General features: G+C 36.9%; 1 protein-coding gene across 1 annotated transcript in view; it reads left to right on the top strand.

Annotated features, from left to right (window-relative positions):
• Positions 1-22,606, top strand: part of MAN2A1 (mannosidase alpha class 2A member 1) — a 126,694-nt gene that overhangs the window by 79,328 nt on the left and 24,760 nt on the right. Inside the window, exons 13-18 of the mRNA XM_086480083.1 lie at positions 4,297-4,462; positions 6,865-7,095; positions 7,208-7,330; positions 16,284-16,398; positions 20,517-20,650; positions 21,756-21,897. Coding sequence (XP_086336209.1) covers positions 4,297-4,462; positions 6,865-7,095; positions 7,208-7,330; positions 16,284-16,398; positions 20,517-20,650; positions 21,756-21,897 — 911 coding nt within the window. The remainder of the gene's footprint in view (positions 1-4,296; positions 4,463-6,864; positions 7,096-7,207; positions 7,331-16,283; positions 16,399-20,516; positions 20,651-21,755; positions 21,898-22,606) is intronic.

Raw genomic sequence — 22,606 nt, 5'->3', positions numbered from 1 at the left:
GTTCTTCTCCCTGAGCACGGTGAGACACTGAAACAGGTTGCCTAACGAAGTTGTGGATGCTCCATCCCTGGCAGTGTTCAAGGCCAGGTTGGATGGGGCTTTGAGCAACCTGGTCTAGTGGGAGGTGTTCCTGCCCATGGCAGGGGGATTGGAACTAGATGATCTTTGAGGTCCCTTCCAACCCAAACCATTCTATGATTCTATGATTCTATGAATATAAGATGCTTGTTCTGGATTTCAGAGACCCAGAAAAATATGGAGTAAAAAAAATCTGGGTATATCTTTCCAAAAAGATATAGCAAATGAAAAGCAGGTTGCAGGATTTGCTTTTCTAAAATTGCAAATATTTGTGCATCAGAGATGAATCCAATTTAGGATTAAGAGCTCAGATCTGCACCTGCTTCTCATTTTTTGAGGGGCTGAGAGCAGTTTACTCCTGCTGCTAGTGCACAGATGGAATGCATGGTCTCTGAGTAAATTTGCCGTGGTTAGTACTGTAGAAAGTTTCATGATTTGCTTTTGTTTCAATGCAGTTTATATTAAAATTCTTTGAAAATTCTTTGATTTCTCGAATAAATGACAGAAATGATGGCTGTGAAGGAAATGGTGGCTGTGAAGGAAATGGTGGCTGTGAAGGAAATGGTGGCTGACACTTGGCCGTAATGTGATTTATAGAGCAAAATATTTCCGGAAAACATTTTAATCTGAATTTTACCAGTAGGCATTAAAGCCTGTCCCCTTTTATTTGGAGAAAAGATGTGAGCTGTTGTAGTTTTCTTAGTGCTGTGGCCAAACACCAGTGATCTGAATAATGAAAGGAAAAGAATTGATTGCTGCTTCTGAAAGTCAGTCATATGCATGGTTTTGCCTTAAAATCTGGAATAGAAAACTTTAATATTGTCAAGTTGCTTTCTGTGTTATATAACCGTAGTGCATTAAGCAGTTGTACTCTACATTTATGGATGATGTTCTTTGTAATGCTACAGCTTAAGTGAAGTGTAGCTCTATTGTTTCATATAGAATTTAAAATATAGTGGGATGTTATTTGAGGGTGGGAGTTGGATGTTTATAAATACTTCAGTCCTGCTGAAATAAAATTTGAAAACAAAATACTATCATCTAGGCAAAAGTCCTGTGTTTCAACTGCTAAAAATCTGCCCTGTCATTATTAGCCTCATCTGACTGCCTTATTACTCTATGTATACATAATGCGCTTATAATACGTTGATTCAAGAAGGCATAGAACATATATACTTTGGTACAACAAGAGCTTTGTTTTATCTGAATATAAAAAAATATATAGTCTGCTGAAATTTAGTGATAATATGGCAGTTACTAAGATCTTTTGTCATGAGACTAATTAAAGTTGTGAAACATGTTTGTGTCAATGGGAAGGTGAAGAAAGTTTCTGGAAGTATTTTTACATTAATATGTTCTTTGTTTGGCAGATCATTTAAATTTAATGAGGATGTATAGCATTAATAGAAATGAATTGTATGCATAAGCTAGCATTTTACTTGGAGTTATAAGAACTGAGGAATTCCATTGTATAGAAAGAATAAATAAAAGATTTTTGTAACGTTCTGTTGATGGATGAGACTGATGATATATTCTGAGTTTTGGTGTCAATATCTTAGATCTGTATTGTTTCTGACACAGTTCTTACACTCTTCTTTCACAGTATATGAGGAGTTCTTGAAAAAGTATTTCACTAGTTTTATATTTTTTTGCCTTCCTACTTTTTAAGGAGTCCAGACTGAGAATAGTGTTGGTTTAGTTTGGTTTTGATTCCACAACTGTTACAAAAAGAATTACATTAACATTTAAATTGAAGTCTTATCCAAAAAGAAGGCATCTTCGGTTAAGCAAAAGTGTAGTGACCTACACAAGTCTTGGGGAGGCTTTTACAAAGCCTTGCACAAGTTCTTAAAGACTCCGAAAGCTGACCAAAAATACAGTTAACTATTGTGCTGTCTAGTAATCTAGGAGTCTTCAACATGAAACAGGGCAAAAAGGAGCATCCCAAAGATGCTTTGGTTATGCTAGAAGGGAACTGACCACAGTTAGATGCACAAATATGTGAGGAAAACAGTTGTTATTCACAGAAGTCATGATTTAACAATACTTCAGTACAGGAATCTTCATCTAAGGAGTTAAAAAGAAAATAATTTTTATGGGAAGCTCACTTTATGTATGGCAGGTAATCCAAAGGTTCTTGATGGAAAAAACAAATGTAGACTCTGATTTTAGGTTATTCAACTAATGAGAAGTTGGAGTTGACCTTTCCTACTGATCATGAGGTAGTAGAGTAGCAGTGAAGGGCTGTGAAATTGAACAGCCTAAGTTCCATGCAGAAAAAAGAGAGGAAGCCAATGAAAAGATAAGGGAAAAATGGTACCTCGTTAATGTTCATAAGGATTCTGAGTCTATAGAGAAAAACTGCACTTGTTAGCATTGCAAAAAAGTCAGAGGGCAAGATGGAAAGGGAGTAGGTAAGATCAGTAATGGAGAAGTATACAGGTTTCATCAGTATACAGATACAAAATTTTCTTTGTGTATCTGTATCGCATTCATAGTTTAGTGGTGGATTAACTTAGTCTGACTTTATGCAAAAATCGTGTTGAAGTGCTCTCTCTCAGGAGGAGTTAAATTTGTACTTCCTTATTAACTCTTAAGCAGTTTGCCACTGCCTCTCAACTCTGAAATTTTGCTGTTTCATTATTTCCAAAGTATCATGTCAGCAGCTTTGTCCATTGCCTGCCAGACTTTATGGTGCCAGGGAGACCTCACTCTCCTCTGGCATGTATGTAGAGGAGGGCTACCCTCATTCTGTTTGCTGTGTTGGAAAATTGAAAAGATTAAAGGGTTTAACGATGTCAGTAACTTTTTCGCAGGACCTCAGTTGTACTGTAGTGCCAGGCTAGTGAATAATGAAGCACAGAGCATCTAAAGGTGTGGGTAAGGAACCTGGAAGACTTACAGTCAGAATGTGAGATTATAGAAAAAGGTTCAAGCTACAGGTGAAGTTTAATTTAAAGACCTGAGTGACAGAATGAGATTTCAAGTTTGGGTTGAAGGAGACAGGTCTAGATGAAGCAATTTGATCTGTGAAGCTGGTAATTGAATTTGAAGGTTAAAATGTGAAAGGAAAAGAAAGAAAACCACTGACAAAACCTTGAGGAATCTGCATAGAAAATGAGGAGAATCTACTTAGGAGAAATGCTGAAGGAGTGACTTGATAAGTAAGAAGTGGATATCATGGAAACTGATGAAAGATAAGATTTCATAAAGTAGTAAACTGTGTTTTACAATGGGAAGGGTTAAGGAGGTTGAAGATAGAATATTGGTTTTGCTGTGTATCTAAGAAGTTATTAGAAATTTTGGAAAGAACATTTTTCATTGTTACAGACAATTTTTTTAAAGGACTAAATGAATAGAGGGAAACTTCAGGGAACAGTTGTAAATACTGCAGTCTTTGAGCTTGGCAATATAAAGACAAGAAGTACAATGGTAGTCCTATAGATGCATGAAGGACAAATGTTGAAGTATAATTTTATTTTTCTATATTTTTCTATACCTTACAATATATGAACCTGTAGTAAAAAAAAATTATATAGGCTAATAAAGTTGCTTTGTTCAGTTTCAGGGGTGATTCTTTAGGTTAGTAACATAGTCTGTGTTCAAATGGAAAATCAAGCATAAGATTACATTAAAATTATTCCATATGTTCCTTATAAAAATTTTTCAACATATATGCAGAGAGTTGCCATAGGCAATTTTGGTAAACTATAATTTAAATCATTTTGAACTTTCCCTTATAGCAGAGAGAAACTGGTTGCTTTAAAGAATATGTATCAGGTACATGTATGTACAGTGGGTTTTGTTCATTACTTCATTGTTTCTAAATTATGTTACAGGGAAGACAACTGTGGATAAGAGTGTAATAGTTCATCCTGAAAAATACATTTAAAATGCCCTTAAATATCCTGATTGTGCATGCAACTGTTAATAGCAATTCTGTAGTAGTTAAGATGAGAAATTGACCTGTTTTTATTGTAAGGTATTTTCAAAATTACTTGGAAAAATAGTAGCATTAAGAAAAGAAGATCTGACAAGAGTTTATGTTAAATACTCATTGTTTCCTGGCTATGTTTTGCATATTTATTTGTTGTGGTATGTACTTGTTGTTCTAACAGTGTTTTGATGCTCTGTATGTAAAGTTTCTGTGCAATAATATTAAACCTGAAGGAGGAAGCTTGTTTGCCGAAAGATAATTTGGCAAATATGTTTTTGCAGGTACCTTTTGGTGTACAATCCCATGGAACAAGAGCGATTTTCAGTGATTTCAGTCAATGTGAATACACCCAGAGTTCAATTACTATCTCCTTTGGGAAAACCTGTTACTGTCCAGATTAGTGCTGTTTGGGATGGAGCAACCACAGTATCACATGAAGCATATCAGGTATGCTACTTTAAAGAAAAAGCATTAAAGTATATTTTTGACAGATATTGTAGTATCACAGTTGAAGAAAATGGAACGTATACTTCAAATATTGGCAATTCTGTCTTCTGCAGATAATGCCATTAATTCAGTCATTTTAAGGGGAAAAAAATATTTATAAATAGCATGAATGTTACTTAAATATGTGTATTACATTTAAAGGGTCAGTTTCAGCTGCATGAACAAAAAATATTGGAAGTGTGTCTTTTCCCCCAACCTTCTAAAGCTGCTTTTTCCTTCAAGTGATAGCCTAGGTACACAGTCATACAGTCTGCATGTGCTTAAGCATTCCAGCTGGAAAGTTTTGTAAGTGCAATGGCTTAAGCAATTAGATTCTGATTTTTCTGGGGTCATGAGACCTCACCTGCAGTGCTGTGTCCAGCTCTGGGGCCCCCAGCGTAAGACAGACATGGACCTCCTTGAGCGGGTCGAGAGGAGAGCCAAGAAAGAGCTCAGGGGGCTGGAGTGCCTCCCCCTATGAGGACAGGCTAAGAGAGCTGGGATTATTCGGCCTGGAGAAGAGAGGGCTGCGGGGAGACCTTACAGCGGCCTTCCAGTATTTCAGGGGGGCCTACAGGAAAGGTCGGGAGGGACTCGATCAGGGAGTGTAGTGATAGGACGAGGGGTAACAGCTTCAAACTGAAAGAGGGCAGATTTAGATTCAATGTTAGGAAGTTCTTCACTGTGTGGGTGGTGAGATGCTGGAACAGGTTTCCCAGAGAACCTGACAGTGTTCAAGGCCAGGTTGGATGTGACTTGGAGCAACCTGATCTAGTGGGAGGTGTCCCTGCCCATGGCAGGGGGGTTGGAACTAGATGATCTTTAAGGTCCCTTCCAACCCAAACTGTTCTGTGATTCTATGATTTTATTTTTTTTTTTTTTTTTTTCCAGGTATAGAGGCTGGATAGTAATCTCCATTACTCTTGTACTCAAGCTAGACAGATGATTTTGAGTCTACCTCTTATTTTTTGTTTTAAACAAAATTTCTGAGAATTTTTGAATCATACATCATTATAGAAGATTGTTCTCAATGATCACACATCAGAAACTGTATTTTGTTAAATACTTAGTGATATATAATAGTACTATATTACTGTAATACTGTATTACTTCCAGGCTTACATACTTAGTCTGATTCCTTTTGACTTTGGAGCCAAGGTGGGCTTGATTCAGGATAATATTCCTGTGAAGATATTTGAATAAGTGTGTCTCAGTTGTCCTCCAAAGGGATAATTATTGATAATTGTTGTGAGTTAATCCCAGCCAGCAGCTCAGCTCCACACAGCCCCCAGTGGGATGGGGGAGAGAATTGGAAGGGTAACAGTGAGAACTTGATGATTGAGGTAGACAGGTTAATAGATAAAGCAGAAGATGTGCATGTGAACAAAGTGATATGAGGAATTCATTCACTCCTTCCCATCCACAGGCAAGTGTGCCATCATCTCCAGGAAAGCAGGGCTCCATCATGTGTAATGGTTTCTTGAGAAGACAAATGCCATTACTCTGAATGTCCCCCTTCCTCCAGCTTTATATGCTGACCATGACATCATATGGGATGGAATATCCCTTTGGCCAGTTGGGGTCAGCTGTCCCAGATGTGTCCGCTCCCAACTTCTCGTGCACCCCCAGCTTCCTCGCTGGTGGGATGGGGTGAGAAACAGAAAGGGCGCTAATGCTGCATAAGCAGTGCTCAGTGACAGCTAAAACATCCCTGTGTTATCAACATAGGAGCTATGATGAAGAAACTTAACTCCCTCCATCCAAAACCAGTACAATAATTAACACTATTAATTCACTGTAGAACAAGAAGAAATAAAATTACGTTATCTGTACCTCGAATTCTAAGCAGATTGCTTTGGAGATCTACATGTATATTACTCTTCTGTGCAGATTACCTTGTAGCTCCTAAATAACTAGAGACTGAAAATGAGACAGTTGCCTTATATTTTGCTATTGAAATGTATGGATTTTTAAAAGCAACTTAAGTGATAAGTAGGGTCTGTGCCCGCTTGTTATGCTGTTCACACATCTTTAATGCACGGCAAATATGCTCAGAACTGCACATCACAGCTAACATTCTTTAACAAGATTGAAAATCATTATTGCATTAATGTAACTGATCTTGATGCTAAGAAAATCAGTGGTGCAGTTATTTTTGTTTGCTAATTCTTCTTAGTGTGCTTCAGCTGTTAATTTTGGAATGTCATTTGTAATTTTATATTCATTCATGGAGTATGGGAAAAACTCAGCCATCCTAAAATTATTGAAGCAAAAGGGGTTACTCTGAGCATAAGTTTAGTATAAAAAGTTGATACTTTTAGGTTGAGATTTTTAATAATGGCTTCTTTTTTTGCTCCCAACAGATCTCTTTTGTGGTGCATCTACCACCTCTGGGACTTGGAGTTTACCAGCTTTTGGAGGTTCAAAGTTCAGAAGCAGTTTTAGCAGACTATAATATATACATGAGGAATAGTAGGCAAGAGAAGCCAGACACACTTTTCAAGATAAAGGAAATGCAGAATTCTGTGGATAATATAATCTTAGAAAATTCTTACATGAAGCTGTGGTTTTCTGGAATGTCTGGATTACTGGAGGTGTGTTGTGTTATATTTCAAAACCCAATGTTTGACTTCTTTAAGAGCTTCTGTTCTTATTCGTGGAAACCTAAATGTGTCAACTGTTTCAAACACGATTCTCTGTCCTTAGAAAATAAATACCAAAGAAGATGGTAAAAATCATCAAATGAAGGTGGAGTTTGCTTGGTATGGAACTACAAGTAACCGGGATAAAAGTGGAGCTTATCTCTTCTTACCAGATGGAGATGCCAAGGTAAATCTTCTATTTGTGGAGAGATTCTAATCTTGAAGTAACTTGAAGCGTTCTGCAAATACAGATTGGAAGAGCACTGAAATACAGCTGTATGGCTAGAAATAATGACGTTAGATATTGAAATGATTGGCAGAACTTCATAACCCTAGATTTGGGTAAAAACAGAGCATTAATTTGAAAGTGTAAATATATACAGAATATTTATGATTCACCAAAAAAATTAAATAAGATGCTACCTTTGCAAGAAATCCAGTGTGATGTGATCATTCACTATCAATAAAATAAGTTCACTTTCACTTCCTATGGTGAAAATGTATAGGACATACTGATTCATTTCTGCACTTCTTCACTTTTCTGATTCTTGAGGGTTTTTTTTCAGCTGATATTAGCATATGTAGTTTAATACAGTAATTGGGGTACTGAGTCTCAATTGACAAATGTAAAGACAGAGTAGCAAGCAACTGTTGTGATTTAGTGTCTAGGGTTATCAGAATTTTTAGCTGTGTAGTTATTAGCGGGCAACAGCATACTCCTATTAGTTTTCAAATTAGAAATTCAGAAATGACAGTTTTCTTATACTGACTTAATATACCATACAGAATATATGCTTTTGGAACTGGAAAGGTGCTATTTCAGAAAGCAAATGATGAAATAATGAACCCTTTTAAGAAGCTGGCTAATTTGTGGCATATTTCTTCTTCTCCTGGAGAAACTTAAGTTGCATGTGTAAGGCAAACTGGGACTTCTGTTTACCACTTCAGAAAATAAGTAAAGGTGAACATTGTATTACTTTGTTGTTGTTGTTTTTATATATGTAAATCAGTCTAGAAGTGGACAGAACCATTTCCTTTGCTTTCAGCAGTCTGTCCTAGAAGCACACATTTTGAGGTCTGTGAGTTGGCACTTTTAAACCATTTAGTATATTTGGTCCCATAATTGTTTGCATCAGTTGTGTTCAACAGGGTTCACTTATTCTTAATTTTTAAATGTTAGTGGCTTTGATCTGTGAATACCTGAACAATTTCACTTACAGTTTTTAAATTTTAGCTGTCATCAGCTGCATGGTCACACTTTACTTGATTTTATTTTGGATGCTACTTCGTCTTTTGCTTGTAAAAACAATAATCGCTAAATCTAGCAGCTATGTAATTTTAACTACACTTTTGAATTATTATATAAATTTTGAATTATTATATATATTAAAAAAAAGCAAAATGCTATGGTTTTAACAGAAGAAGTCTGTTACGTGCCTGTAGGCACAGTTAGGAAATAAGGTATGTATTGTACTTTTATGGAAAATTAAATTAAAGAACAATTTTAGTCAACATGAAAAAGGGTGGTGTATTTAGCTTTTGTAACTTTTACACAGTAAAAATGAAATCATGATACTTCTAAAAGCTTCATTAATATACCATGAGGCTCACTTGGCTTGCATTTTGGTAACATTAATTGAGTTGTCCCACTGGGAATAACAATGTAATTCTATAGTAGTTTCTAAAACAGAACTAATGATATCTGTCTTAAAAGAAATACCATCTGTTCAGGGTTCTCAATGTGAGGTAGATTGACTAATATTTTCTAAGGTCTTGTATGGAGTGGCAATAGGATAGATTACAGTTAGTTTTCTTGTCTTTTGGCTAGGGTTTTATTTCCAATCCCACTCACTCTATGTATTACTGCAAAATTTGCTAAGAATAATTACATTTGATATTCAGTCGTTTTCCTCTAGTATGAGTAGAGTTACATGTGTTCTTTGCCTTTGTTAACTGGTTGTTTTGTCACCTGATAAGTCTTCTGGTTCTTTTCTTTTTGTTTCTGCAATATTCAGAAACTATTTTTCTTCATCTAGTTTAATCATCTGTCTTACTATAGTACTTATATACAGCCTTTTTGATCTTGGGTTCTTCTGCCACTTTAATTTTAGAAACTTGATGCTGGAACATGCTAGGTTTGCAGGCCATGACTTAAAGCCATGGCAGTTTAGAATACTTGACACATAAAGTGCAGCTCTGGTCCTCAGTAGGCTGTTAAGAGCAGATGTCATGCTTTCTGCAGATGGTGGTCTGTGTACTAGAATGTACACAATCTGAGTCCTTCAAGAGGTTCCTTGGATTAATCACATTTATGGCTGACCTAAAAACAGCCTGGAGTACTGCAAAGAGTGCATTCTTGCTAAGAAGCAATAAGCCTCTAGTACTAGCACTAAGTTGGACATTAGCAGAGACCTGGGGTGATGACAGGGATTTACACAATATTAAAGAGAAGGTACACTGAACACTGATAACTCTTTGTCACTGCTCTGGAAAGAATAGCTGGACTTGAGGTTCTACGACACCATGGCAAATTGCCACAATGCAGCAAGACAGCCCCCAGTAAGAACAGTCTCTGTGGTTGTGGCATAGGGTCTTGAGTGTGGATGAGTCTGCCCCTGCTGTCTCTGAAGTTTGGAAGTAAGTCAGTGGCAGCCTTGGGTCAAGACACCAATGCGAAGTCCAGGACAATTGCACAGAGCATAAGGCAGTGCTCCTACCACGTCTTTGTATTTTCTACAAAATAGAACAAAAGCAAGGTACTAAGGAAAAAGACAGACAGTATCTTAATTTTTTTAAACTGTCAGTGCTGCTTAACTGATTGACAATGTTATCAAGGTTTGGAAGGAAGGGACGTCCTTGAACCTCGCAACAAATATAAACAAAAGCATCCTGCCTGTGAAGGGCAAACATGTTTATGTCTTGTGATTTTTGTGAAGGATGTCCAACTCTGTAAATCTGTAGATCTGGGGGAGAGAAAGTCAGTATTCAATAAACTTTGAAACGGTTAAATGTCTATATTTTCTTCTGTGTATTCAAGACAAGTCAATATCTGATGACCCACTTACTAGCCATGTTTGATATCAATAGCAAATAGAACAAAGCAGTTTTTTCAAAGAGTCAGATGCTAAGTGTTTGTGGGGTCAATGTGAGTGGTTCATTTTCTTGTTCTACAAATCAATTTTTCAGAATCAAAGTGGACTTTTTTATAGACCCAGACTGGGAAATTGTGATTCTCCCTCAGGCAGCTGTGTCTATGCATGTATGTGTGTGTTGCTGTAGGTACTTATGTAGTAACAGAATATGTAAGAAAAGAGATTTTTTTTAAAAAAAATTTATTTTTTTTGGTCCTGCAGGATCTCTAATGCTAGAGCTTTTCTCCCTTTTTCTTCTTCACACTTTGTCTCCATTGTTGGACTTCCTTTACAGATTATGATCCCTGACTTGTATAGCTGCATTTTTCCATGATCAGTCGTTTTTTTTTAATCTGTCAAGATTACCTGTTTCCTCTGCTTCTCAGAGAAGAACACGTATTCAATTATCTAAATGCTTGGCCTTCAAACCTAAGGAAAGGATAACAGTATCTTTCTGCAGTTTTGTAGGTGAGATTGAGATGTTCCACTGCCCAAAAGGAGAAAGACTATCCATTTAGAGTATCTTGCTGTATCTGTCTTCAGATTTTCCCTCTCAAAAAGGCAGAGGATCCTCATTCAAGCATAGTGTCTACTTTTAATGTTTCCCCTGGTTTTGCAGTCCTGATAACAGGAAAAGATACGTATGCAGGCATTGTTACCTGGAAGGTGCTCATGGTACTCAAGAACTGGCTGCCTTTGAAGTGTCTGTTCTTTCCTTAGTGCTATGTATTTTCCTCAAGCATCATATCTATCATCTGAAAATCTGCTCCACATATTGGTTGCGTTATTTTTGGAGACAAAAGTATTAAAATGACAACAGTCATTCTTCTGCCGTGTAATCCTTAAAAAACAGTTCTCAAGAGCTCATAGTATTTGATTTCCCCACCCACTCCGACCCCTCCCCTAATACCTAGTCTAATATAAAACTCTTTCAAATGAACGATAATCTAGTGAAAGCAACTTTTCTTCAAGGCTTTGTCTTAAATCTTTTTTAAAATTTCAGGGATATCAAGAGCAATTCAGTCTCTTTTGGAAAACTTTACTCTGGGCATAGTTTATTTGACTTCCACACCAACAGTGTACTGAACGCTGCCATAATTTCTAGGCCACACTGAAATGGTTAGTAGTGCTTCACTTGACTACAAGGGGAAAGCCTTATTACCCATGCTTCATGCCTTCAGGCTGCAATATGCCATGCTAGCTTCTATGTGATCCAGTATACCTTTAAGTGAAGGCATCTCTCCAGTTATCTCTGTCCCTTGGCACTTTGGCACCCTATTTGATGCCAAGTATTTTGAGATATGCTAGAGAAAAGTGGGATATTATTTTGCTCCAAGTATTCTCCCTTAAAATTTCTAGCTAGCTTTTTTTTTTTCCCCTTCCTTCAAGGAGAGGTTATCACATTTCATTTCACCTGAATATGAGTACTGAAAAATGGTTTCTGGACCTTTTGACTCATGGTTCTGTTACTCTGTTTCTGAAAATACTGATTTCCAGGCTCAACAAAACCTGCCACAGCAGGCTGCTGATTCTTGCGCAATGGAACTTGTTCCCGTGGAGCTGAGGGGAAGAGATTTTACAGTGGTTATTCATTTTAACTGTTTAGGAAGTGGAGTCTTGAGACTACCACTGCATATGAGACCCAAGTATTTTTATTCCTAATTTAAGGTCTTAGTAGTCGTAGAATCCTTCATGCTGGAAGGCCATGTAGTCCAAGCTCCCACTCAAAGTAAAAATACTCAGAGTAAATACCGAATTCAGATCAGGGCTTTGTGCAGTCAGTTTTGCAAATAGCTCTATCATTGTTTGTTCCTTCCACTTAGAAAGGGAAGTGGTTTGCATCTGAGAAGTAAGAGGCCTATTCCTGCATATTAGTCAGACATTCACATCAAAAATATCTTTATATTGCAGACCCAGACCGTTTCACAAGCCTCTGTGCATGTCACCAAGGATCTTTACAATGATACTAGAATAATTGCACATTCAAGGCTTAAAGATGTTTTCCTGCTTAAAAGCCTAATTCATTGAAATGTTTTCAGTGTGGCAAATCTGGTCAATTATCATTTTATAAGTTCTGAATTGTGTATGTTTCCAGATGACTGTGAAGAAATCAGTTCCTAGGATTAGTGCTTTTCTAGGCCCTAAATATTAATTAGGAAGCTTCCCTAGTCTCTCGGTACCATATTTTTTTCTTCATTTATCCTGTTTCCTGTTTGCCCAACAGTCAGGAAGCAACAGAGATCCTTGTGAACTGGAGTGTACATCATATCTCCACTCTGTATTGGAAAGAACTTTTCTAACCCCCAAAACCACATGATAGCATGTGCCTTTGTAACTCTCCTTCCTAATTTGTACCTTTTCCCTGCACTGTATCTGAATCGGAGGATTGCAAACTGCTTTTGGTACATTTCTCTCAATGCATGTGCTACTGGAATCACAAATGATATTTTAAAAAGATTCATCAGTTTCAGACAATATCTTCAAAATTACATTTAATTCCTTTTCTTTCCTATTACGTCATCTTCCTGTGTAGTTCAGAGCAGTAAGTATGGTTGCCTTTATCTTCAGCTGGGAAGCTGATCTGGCTACATGCTCAACTTGGAGAATCTAGTGTGTGAATTTAGTATTTGTGGCAATATCCCAATATCTGAGACCTGTTGAATGCATCTTATTTCAACTTTCTACTGGTACAGCAACAGTGTATTTTGGTACTTGCTGTCCGTGTCACTATCATGTTTTAAACTAACAAGCTTGATGGAACAGAGTTCTCGAAGTATTCTTTTACTTTTTGTTTTAGAAAAATTACTTCAGATTTTTCTTTTCTTTTTTTAAGTGCACAGCCTTTTGCATTCCTTTGTTACTCATCCGGCATCTATCCGTTTTACTGGTTTGGTCCTGGATAGCTCGAGTGAGAGAGAGTCCTAGTGAGAAATGTTCTTACAAACAGAAATAAGCCCCTAAGATAGGTGTTACTTCGCTAACAGCATGTATTTTGCAGGCTGCAGTTCATGTAAGTAGTATTCTCCTAGGTGATAAGCGAGGGTATTTGCTTGGCCTGAAGGCCTCAGGTTTCTCAGTTCATTTTCTGAGAGTTCCTTTAGCTGAAGTTTCAGTGCTTCATTGCTAACCTGAGGATCTTCATGTTGTCCTACCCTGCAGGTAGGATTTTGAAGGGTTTTTAATCTAAGCATATAATTCTAGGAGCTTGTAGTCACAGGTTAAATGAGTCTTCTCTACCTCTGTGTAATAGATTGGCAGATAGATAGTGATCTCTTTTGCCTGAAGAAGGGAAAAGATTCAGTCTACATTGATGGATCTTGGCAGTTTTTCATGGAAATAAGAGAACCCAAAAGCCAGCTCAAAGTCTAACCTAAGTTCAGGTCTTCAGATTTCCTTTATCCAAGCATATTAAGTCACCTGGCTTCTGTGCCCTCCTAATACCATACTCCTCCTGTATTTCTCAACTGGCAAATGGATTCTTCGTAACAGATAACACTTGTCTGTCTTATTGACAGACAATAGTGATGCTGTATCACATCTTTGTTGGCAACATGGACAGTGGGATTCAGTGCACCCTCAGCAAGTTTGCCGATGACACCAAGCTGTGTGATGCGGTCGACACGCTGGAGGGGAGGCCGTCCAGAGGGACCTTGACAGGCTGGAGAGGTGGGCCCATGCAAACCTCATGAAGTTCACCAAGGCCAAGTGCAAGGTCCTGCACCTGGGTCAGGGCTATCCCAAGCACAGATACAGGCTGTGCAATGAGTGGATCAAGAGCAGCCCTGAGGAGAAGGACTTGGAGGTGCTGGTGGATGAAAAACTGAGTATGAGCCAGCAATGTGCGCTCGCAGCCCAAAAAGGCAATCACATCCTGAGCTGCATCAAGAGAAGCGTGGCCAGCAGGTCGAGGGAGGTGATTCTCCCCCTCTACTCTGCTCTGGTGAGACCCCACCTAGATGGAGTGCTGTGTCCAGCTCTGTGGCCCTCAACACAAGACAGACATGAACCTGCTTGAGGGGGTCCAGAGGAGGGCCACAAAGATGCTGAGGGGGCTGGAGCACCTCCCCTGTGAGGACAAGCTGAGAGAGTTGGGGTTGTTCAGCCTGGAGAAGAGAAGGCTCTGGGGGGACCTTATAGCGGCCTTGCGGTACTTCAAGGGGACCTACAGGAAAGGTGGGGAGGGACTCTTGATCAGGGATTGCAGTGATAGGACAAGGAGTAACGGTTTCAAACTGGAAAGAGGGGAGGTGTAGGAAGAAGTTCTTCACTGTGAGGGTGGTGAGGCACTGGCACAGGTTGCCCAGAGAAGCTGTGGTTGCCTCCTCCCTGGCAGTGTTCAAAGCCAGGCTGGATGGGGCTTTGAGCCACCTGGTCTAGTGGAAGGTGTCCCTGCTCATGGCAGGGGCACTGGAACTCGATGATCTTTAATTTCCTTCCAACCCAAACCATTCTATGATGAGATGAGACTCCTTGGAAGTATCCTTTTTATGTCAATTGTTGAGAAGTCCAAAAGAGTCTTTCCTTATTTCGATTTTTGTACTGATTAACTGGGTAAAACATTGCTCTAAGATGGTCAGTAGAAAAGCCCTCTCTACCTAAACGACCCATCCTACTGAAGTGTAAGCAACTATGATTCCTTTTCCAAACTCCTGTACAAAATATTCCCATAGTTGATAGCTGCAGAGTTGCCTTTTGGAGTTCTGGCAAAGCTTTTATTAAACAGAGTTCTGTATGAAGCTTTAAGAATAGTTATGTGAATAGAAAGGCAGGCTTTTAGTCTTTTAAAGTCTCTTTCAGTTTCTTCTTTTATACAATACTTTTTGAAATTTTTCTGTGAACATACATGAAGTTACATGTTCAAAGAAGAAGATTGGACGATATGTACCTGTACTTGTTCTTCTCTGGTTTATCTATATGTATGTAATCTTGATTTCCTCTCTTCCGCAAGATATACTTGATCTTTCGTTTCCTCACTTGAGAAGGAAGCACATGGTCTGTCCTTCTTAAGACATTGGTACATATAGGAGCAGGACAGTCACCGTCTAAGAGCTTTCTGCTTAGAACCCACTGAATAACATGTTTTTCAAGCATTTTGTTGGGTTTTTTGAGAGAAATCTTAATTGCCATTGCCCTGTAGTAGTAGTTGCACATGTTATATTTTCATTTTTGGCTTTGCACATGCTTAATATTTAACCCATTTTTACCTTTGTAGTTTTCCATGTATTTCTATATATTGTATACCATTCTGCTTGGGATCAACTGTTTTAAAAAAAAGATCATTGTTTGCATAGCCAAGAGTCAAAATACTGTGACTATATGGAGAAATAATTTTCTTTTTCTCTTTGATTTGGCTATGGATGTAGGAAATTTCTGCTAGTTTCTGAGACGTTAGTAAGAAACTAATGTCCCTCTTGAGGTTTCTTTATGGTTCCCAGCTCTACCCCGCATTCTAGGGGACTCCCCTGGCAACTGTATTTGCTTTTGATGAAGAAAAATCTTCCTCTTTCACTTTCAAAAGGACATGCAAACTGATCCACCAGGCAGTGTAGGTGCGGCTTTCCTCCATGCGGTGTGTACCGCTAGTATAGTAAACTGAGCAAACGAAACAGTTAAACCATCTGCCACAAATTATGAAACTACAGTATTTTCTTACTGGTTAGCAAGTATAATTTTGCTAGCAAAAAAGCTCAATCCATATGTTTGCAATATTAATACGTTACTGTGTTTGTAGGCCTTGTATCCATTAATCCTCATAAATACCTGTGAGAGATGTAATGAGGGGTATCCTAATTTTAGCAAAAGGAAAAGTGGGGCTCTGAAGAGAAGCTGATGAATTTCAGATTAGGACAGATTTTTTAATTCCCAGTTTTTAGACTAGACTTAGGTATAGAACACTTTAAAAAAAATTAAAAGACTATTTAATATTTGTTAAATACTTTGATTTATTGACATTACTTTTATGCAAAACTTTTGAAATAATTATTCTGACTTTCTATTTTCTTTTTTTAGCCTTATATTTTTACAGATCCGCCTATCATAAGAGTTGCTTATGGAAGGATTTTCTCAGAAATTGTATGTTTTTTCCACCATGTGACACATACCATGCGACTGTATAATGTCCAGGGTAAGAGTTGTGAAATTCTGTCTCTCTCAGCAATTATTTCTCATCAGTACCATCTTGGATCCTACCTGTCCTTTTAATGTTTAAGTTCAATTCTAAACTAGTGCAGAATTTGACAGACTGAAGTCTTTACTGGGTCCAGTGCACCATGATTGCTTTCTGAGCATCATGCAAGTCATTAATCTGGCATGCTTAAACTCCAGTTTTGTTGGCCATACCTCTCAATATCAGGATATTTTATAGTATATATTACCTACTAAGGGGTACCAAACTTTAGTGGGTCATCTGTACCTATGCCTATGTTTAGGTAGCTGTAAATTATGAAAATGAAAAAAAAAAAATTTAGAAATACCTTGGAGATGATGTAAAAACGTAGTTACTTTCATAGCTTCAAACTTATTGACGGAGAGATATTATCTTCTCTAAGGTTGCAAAGAGTGTGAAGTTATTTGTTAGTGGCATTAATAGTGAAGTCTAGTTTACTCCACATCTGTAGGCATGCTTTAGTTACCATTGAGCTTCCTTTTTATGTCCTTTATGTTGTTGGAAGAGCTTGTGACAGAATCTGCTGTGTCTGTTGAGAGGCACCAGCCCTGAACACCCACTTATTGACTATTAGGACATAACTTCATATCAGTTTTGCTTGCATTCCCTTCAGTAAAGCTTTATTTTTTTGTTTCTCTGCTGTTCAACTACTGATTTCCAAGAAAATTCTAGGACAGCAGTAACATTGGAAACTCTGTACCCTTCCAAACTTGATGATTAAATTGGCCAGTGAAAAATGTAACAGAGGGAGGAAATAGTTGTGCAACTGTATAAACTTTCTTTCCTATAGAAACTTGACTTAAAATGCTTAAGTTTATCTTTTTGTACTTGAAGTAGGAAACACACATTTTCAGTTGTTCATCTATTTGTATTTACTCTACTGGATTTTTTTCTGAAATATGGAAGCATTGGCTAATATTTTCAACAGTTGAAGGTACTTAAACATAACTTTTGTATTAGCATTAGTTTTACTGTAGATGCCAAAATTGCCTGCATGGTTTTAAAAATCTTATTTATCATATTTAATTATTTTTTCTAAACACCTTCAAAAACAAGTAATGAAGCTGTAAGTACTTTGAAAGTCTACTTTGCACTTTTCCTTACTCCTTTTATGTTTCAAAAATACTATTGCCAGCAATACCTAGTTTACAGTCACACAGAACTGACCCATTTGATATGGGTTTTTTTTTTGCAGTTGCAATGTATTTCTCTTTAGAACTAAAATTGAGTCAGATGCCTGAGTTTTTATGATGTAAATGTATACTTTGAATTTGAATTTGCTAGAGTTTACCCGTATGCCATATACTGATCAGAGGTCAGTTGTCGGCTTGTCTGATACAGTAATTCTAGATCAAACTATGGATCACATTTGTTATGAATACAAACCAAGGTGTTGTATAGTAATTTGTTGTTGAAGATCCTCAGGAAAGATGTCTATATTCAAAATTATATTTTTAGATTTTATGTGACCAATATGTAAAACAGGCTTAGATGGGGGAAAAAAAAAAGCTATCTTGGGGTCAAGATGTACTATGTTACCAAAAATATGAAAAGAAAGTTACTTTAATTTACTGAACCACACACAGTAAACTCCTTGGCAAGGAGGAAACTTATGTAAGGGGGATGTTTCTTGTAGTGAAGGTGAGGGAAAAAGCCTGAAAAGTCTCTCTTTTGATTAGGGTGACATTGTTTGGCACTTTTTTTAATGGATTTTTTTTTTTTTAATACTCCCTGGGTTTTAATTTCTTAGTAAAGTATAACTAAAAGTAAGTATACTTCCATTTCACAGTTCGCAGAAAATGGGTTATCGGGGAAAATCACTTGCTTGCCAATTCCTAACATGTTTATCTTTCATTTTGAGTGCACTGTTTAGGTTTTTTCCTCTTTTTTTTTTTTTTGACAATTTTTAATTCATCACACTGTTTCAATACTTACACCATTACATATCCAGTCATCATGGTGAAGTCCTGTACCATTCTCACAGATTTTACAAGGAAATATTATGCAATTCTTTTATATATTTTTTCTGATTACTTTTGTGGTGTGTTTTTATTTTAATTTCTTATATGAAATGGCCTTTTTTTAAGTTTAAAAATCGAGGCATTTGTGACATTGTTTTGCTAAGGTTTGTTTCTTGGGCTTTGTAAGGGAAATTATTTATATAGCATTACTTCTATTAAAAGAAGGTATCTTGAAATTTTACTAGGTTTGTACAGTAACAAAGCATGTGGAGAGAAATAAGTATGTGTATATGTATACTTACATTTTGTTTCTAAATAAAGACTTGATACTCCTGTTGTATCCTGTTTAACCTTTTCTGCTTCTGTTAGTCTTTTTATCAGGAAAAAAAAATCAATCTTTCTGTTAGTCTTTTTATCAGAAGCTTCTTATGTTTCATTATCTTCCTAATTGTATTTTTGTATTATCTCAAATTATGCATTAGAAAAGAGCTGAGAGTGATTCATGGTCTGGTCATGTTAAAATAGTAAACTAAAATATTGTATCCTTGTTCAATGTACTCGTGATTTAAAAGTCCTGCTTTAAAATAGTTGAAAATCTGTGGCTAAAACTGTCAAAAATAGAGCAGATAGATCCACTTTTTCCCGACTAGGTCTGGGAATATACAAGTAGTTTCTGAACTGAGTGGTTTTTCATTTAGCACTGTAGTATAATAGCCATTGGTAACTAAATGTTAACATTTTAGCAGTTGCTGGTACTGCTGCAGGTGGCATTCAGGTTTTAAAAAAGATGAGGAAAGAAATACAGAGCTTGACATCCACCTCATTCAGGTGATGAAATCACAGCCCTGACTACATTTCTATATACTAAATAATGGTATAAAAATTGAAGCAGGCAGACACTTTCAACATTCCATTGTGTAAGGGTTCAGAGTGTTGTGAAGACTTTAAGGAAACTATTGCAACATGCTATCAAACAGAACTGCAAAAAAAAATTCGAAACTATATATGTAGAAGGAAAAAGACGTTGTGCTAACTTCTGTCCATGTGCTTAGGAATCTAGGAATTTTATTCAGATATTTTGTCCTCCTGCAAAAGATTCTACAGTTCAAGGGCCCAAACTGATGAACATGCCTCCGAGTCTTCTGAGTTGACATACAGTGAATTGTTGAAAAAAAAAAAAAGTATTTAGTATCTAAGATTTTTAAATAACTGTCTTCAAGTTTTAAAGGACTAAGTTGTTTTATCAGTCCCTCACATTCTACCATCTTCTGCTTACAATCTGTCAGACGTGTAATTTCATCTAACTACAAAGGGATATTTCATATGTCTGTTCTGCTTGGCAGAATTCTTTTCACACTTGTTAGTGCCGTTAGACAACAGAAAGGGTAGAAGTGGTCATGCTGAATGATGGTACGATTCCAGTCCAGACTGTGTCTCCAACTGTTTGAAAAGGTCAGGTTATTATTAAAGGTATTTAATTTTCAGTGTGAGGCACTGTAGAAAAAAATCTCAGTGAACATCTGTCTCCACTTTCAGATACTTAATCCTTTTTTTAATAAATAGGCATCTTTTCCGTGTCAACAAAGACTTGTGTCCTGGTTGTGGTTGTATTCGTCCATGTGGTCATATTAAGGAAGATTTTTCTCTGTTTTGGTTAAAACAGCTGACCGGTTTCCTGCTTAGTAGAACAGTTGCTGTCAGGAGGCTGGTAACTTCGTTCTTGTCTGTGAATGGCATCAGCCACATGAGTCAAGGGGAGAAGTGAATGGCTAGGTCTTGCTCCAGTGTATTAGCTGCTGCTAAAGACAGCACTTAACAGTTGTATGCTGTTTCCTACTGATTTACCAGAACCCACATTGGTTGTTCTCATGAACTGCTTCTGTTCTACTTCAGTGAAGTTTTGAAACTGTATGTTCAATGAGTACTGAATTAGAAATACTGATATCTCATATGGTACATAACTGAACTAGCTTCTGATATCTAGTTAGATATAGCAGAAAAGGGAAGGTAGCAGGGGAAAACTAGATCACTGTGTTTTGGAAGCACAGTCATTCTTACGTATGTGGCAGTCACTTTTAAATATTGAGAGATTTTAAATGCATCTTTTTAATGTAGGTTTGGAAGGCCAGTCTCTTGAAGTTTCGAATATTGTGGATATTAGAGGAGAATATAATCGTGAGCTTGCAATGAGAATTTCATCTGACATAAACAGTCAAAATAGATTCTATACAGATCTTAATGGATATCAGGTAATTATTGTCTATTAATTATAAAAGCTTAGGGTCTTAGTTTTTTACTGTCTTAGTAACTTCTGATTGTAAAGAGTTTGAGTTATATTAACCAACCTCTCATGTTAAACTCTACTAGTCATTTAGAAGGAGAAATGCTTTAAAAAATGTATCCTGTATAAAATTTGATTTAGACCTGATGAAGCAGCAACTGTTTTCTTTCAAGGAGTTTGTTAAATATTCCTTTATATCCTTTTTAACATAAGAATTGTAATACAGCAACTTATGACAAGCCACCATATAGTTGCTTGTGTATCTGCATGCCTTCTTTCCCCACAGCTTTGTCTATTTAATTAAATCCCTTTGGGTAGCACAATGCTAGATGTCCATAATGTCCAGCACCTCAGACCTAGGAAAAAAATGCTTGCTGCTGTGGTGGAAATAAGTGGTGTATTTTTGGAGTGTAACAACTTTTTCTATTGGTAATGCAGCTGATGAAATATTGTGTGACCATTTTTTTAACTTGGACTCTGCAACTCACGGAAGAAAGAAAATTTTCTTTTCCTTACCTTTCTTCCTTGCTAAAAATAGTTTTGCAAATACATTGAAAATTATACCTGCTGAGTAAAAGACTACTGTTTTTCCAGTTAGTCTATAGTACTGCATTTTGCTGGAGACAGTAAAGTGAATATTTAAACATGAAAATAATTTTAATATTACTTCTCATTTGTCATGTACCATTCAAGAATTCCACCAGCACTTTAAGAAGTTCACATTATAGACCAACAATTCCTTTTCTGCTACCTTGAATCTATTCACTGTTTGCTCTCTATAGCAGAAAAAAATTTCTCTCATTCTGTAACTGTGATTATTCCTTTTTTTCTAGGTTCCCTTGATGAATCTTTTAGGTTTTTTTAAAATATCCTTTGATCTAAAAGTACATTGAAATTATAATTTCTGAAGTGGTAATTTTACCCACAAATCTCCAAAAACCTAAATAATACAGTTGCGTGAATTTGGTGCCGGTTGTGCTTCTAAAGCACATGGGATAAATGTCTGAAAAGGTCTTTGAAATTTAAATGAATAAAAAGAATGTATTTTATTGAATTTCATGTTCATACTGCAGATCCAGCCCAGACTGACGATGAGCAAATTGCCTCTTCAAGCAAATATCTATCCTATGACTACAATGGCTTATATTCAAGATGTTGGCGTTCGTTTGACACTTCATTCAGCTCAGTCTCTGGGTGTTGCAAGCTTGAAAAACGGTAAGTATAAGATGATAGGTATTATAAAGGCCTGTCCTTCATGATTGTCTAAAATAGTTCATTCAGAGATTACCTACTAGCATTTGAAGAAAGTAAATACGTTTTTCCAACGTCTTCATGAGTTTAGAATGTGTCTGTAATGGAGGAGGTAGGTTGTTCCCACATGAGATCCTGTCATTGTCAATGGAAGATCTGTCTTGAGCTGGAGACAGAGGAAAGAGATTATGAGAAAGACAAAATGAGCAATAAATTGTCAAAACCAGGTATTTTTCACCCAAGAACTCTGATGGAACTCAACAGTGAAACAGCAAAATTAAGTAGTTTGTTCTCTTTCCTGCTGCTGTGGTAGCAGAGGGCTTCAGATGAATAATAGGATGCTGATCATGTTTTCTGATGTGTTTGCTTTAGGGTAGAAAGCACTAGTCTTAAGGTGTATGCAGTATAGCTTAACATCCCTGTCCAGGAAAACAATAACAGCTTTTTTTTGAAGACTAGCATTAGTTAGATAAAGGGTAAAAATTACCCTGGGTAAGAGTCAACATACTTCTGAAGCAAAGTCATACCTCACAAGTTTAATGGAATACTTTGAAAGACCTGATGAATATGTTGACAAGAAAAATCAATTCATGTTCAGAATTCCAAAAGGGGTGCGGTCTTGTCTCTCCGAGCAGAGAACACTATGTTGAACAGTCTGGAGGAATGGAAACAG

This window comes from Leptosomus discolor, chromosome Z (genome assembly GCF_034619465.1).
Source record: "Leptosomus discolor isolate bLepDis1 chromosome Z, bLepDis1.hap2, whole genome shotgun sequence".
NCBI classification, from domain to species: Eukaryota; Metazoa; Chordata; class Aves; order Leptosomiformes; family Leptosomidae; genus Leptosomus; species Leptosomus discolor.
Note: the sequence above shows the minus strand (reverse complement) of the source record. Positions and strands in the feature narration are given on the sequence as shown.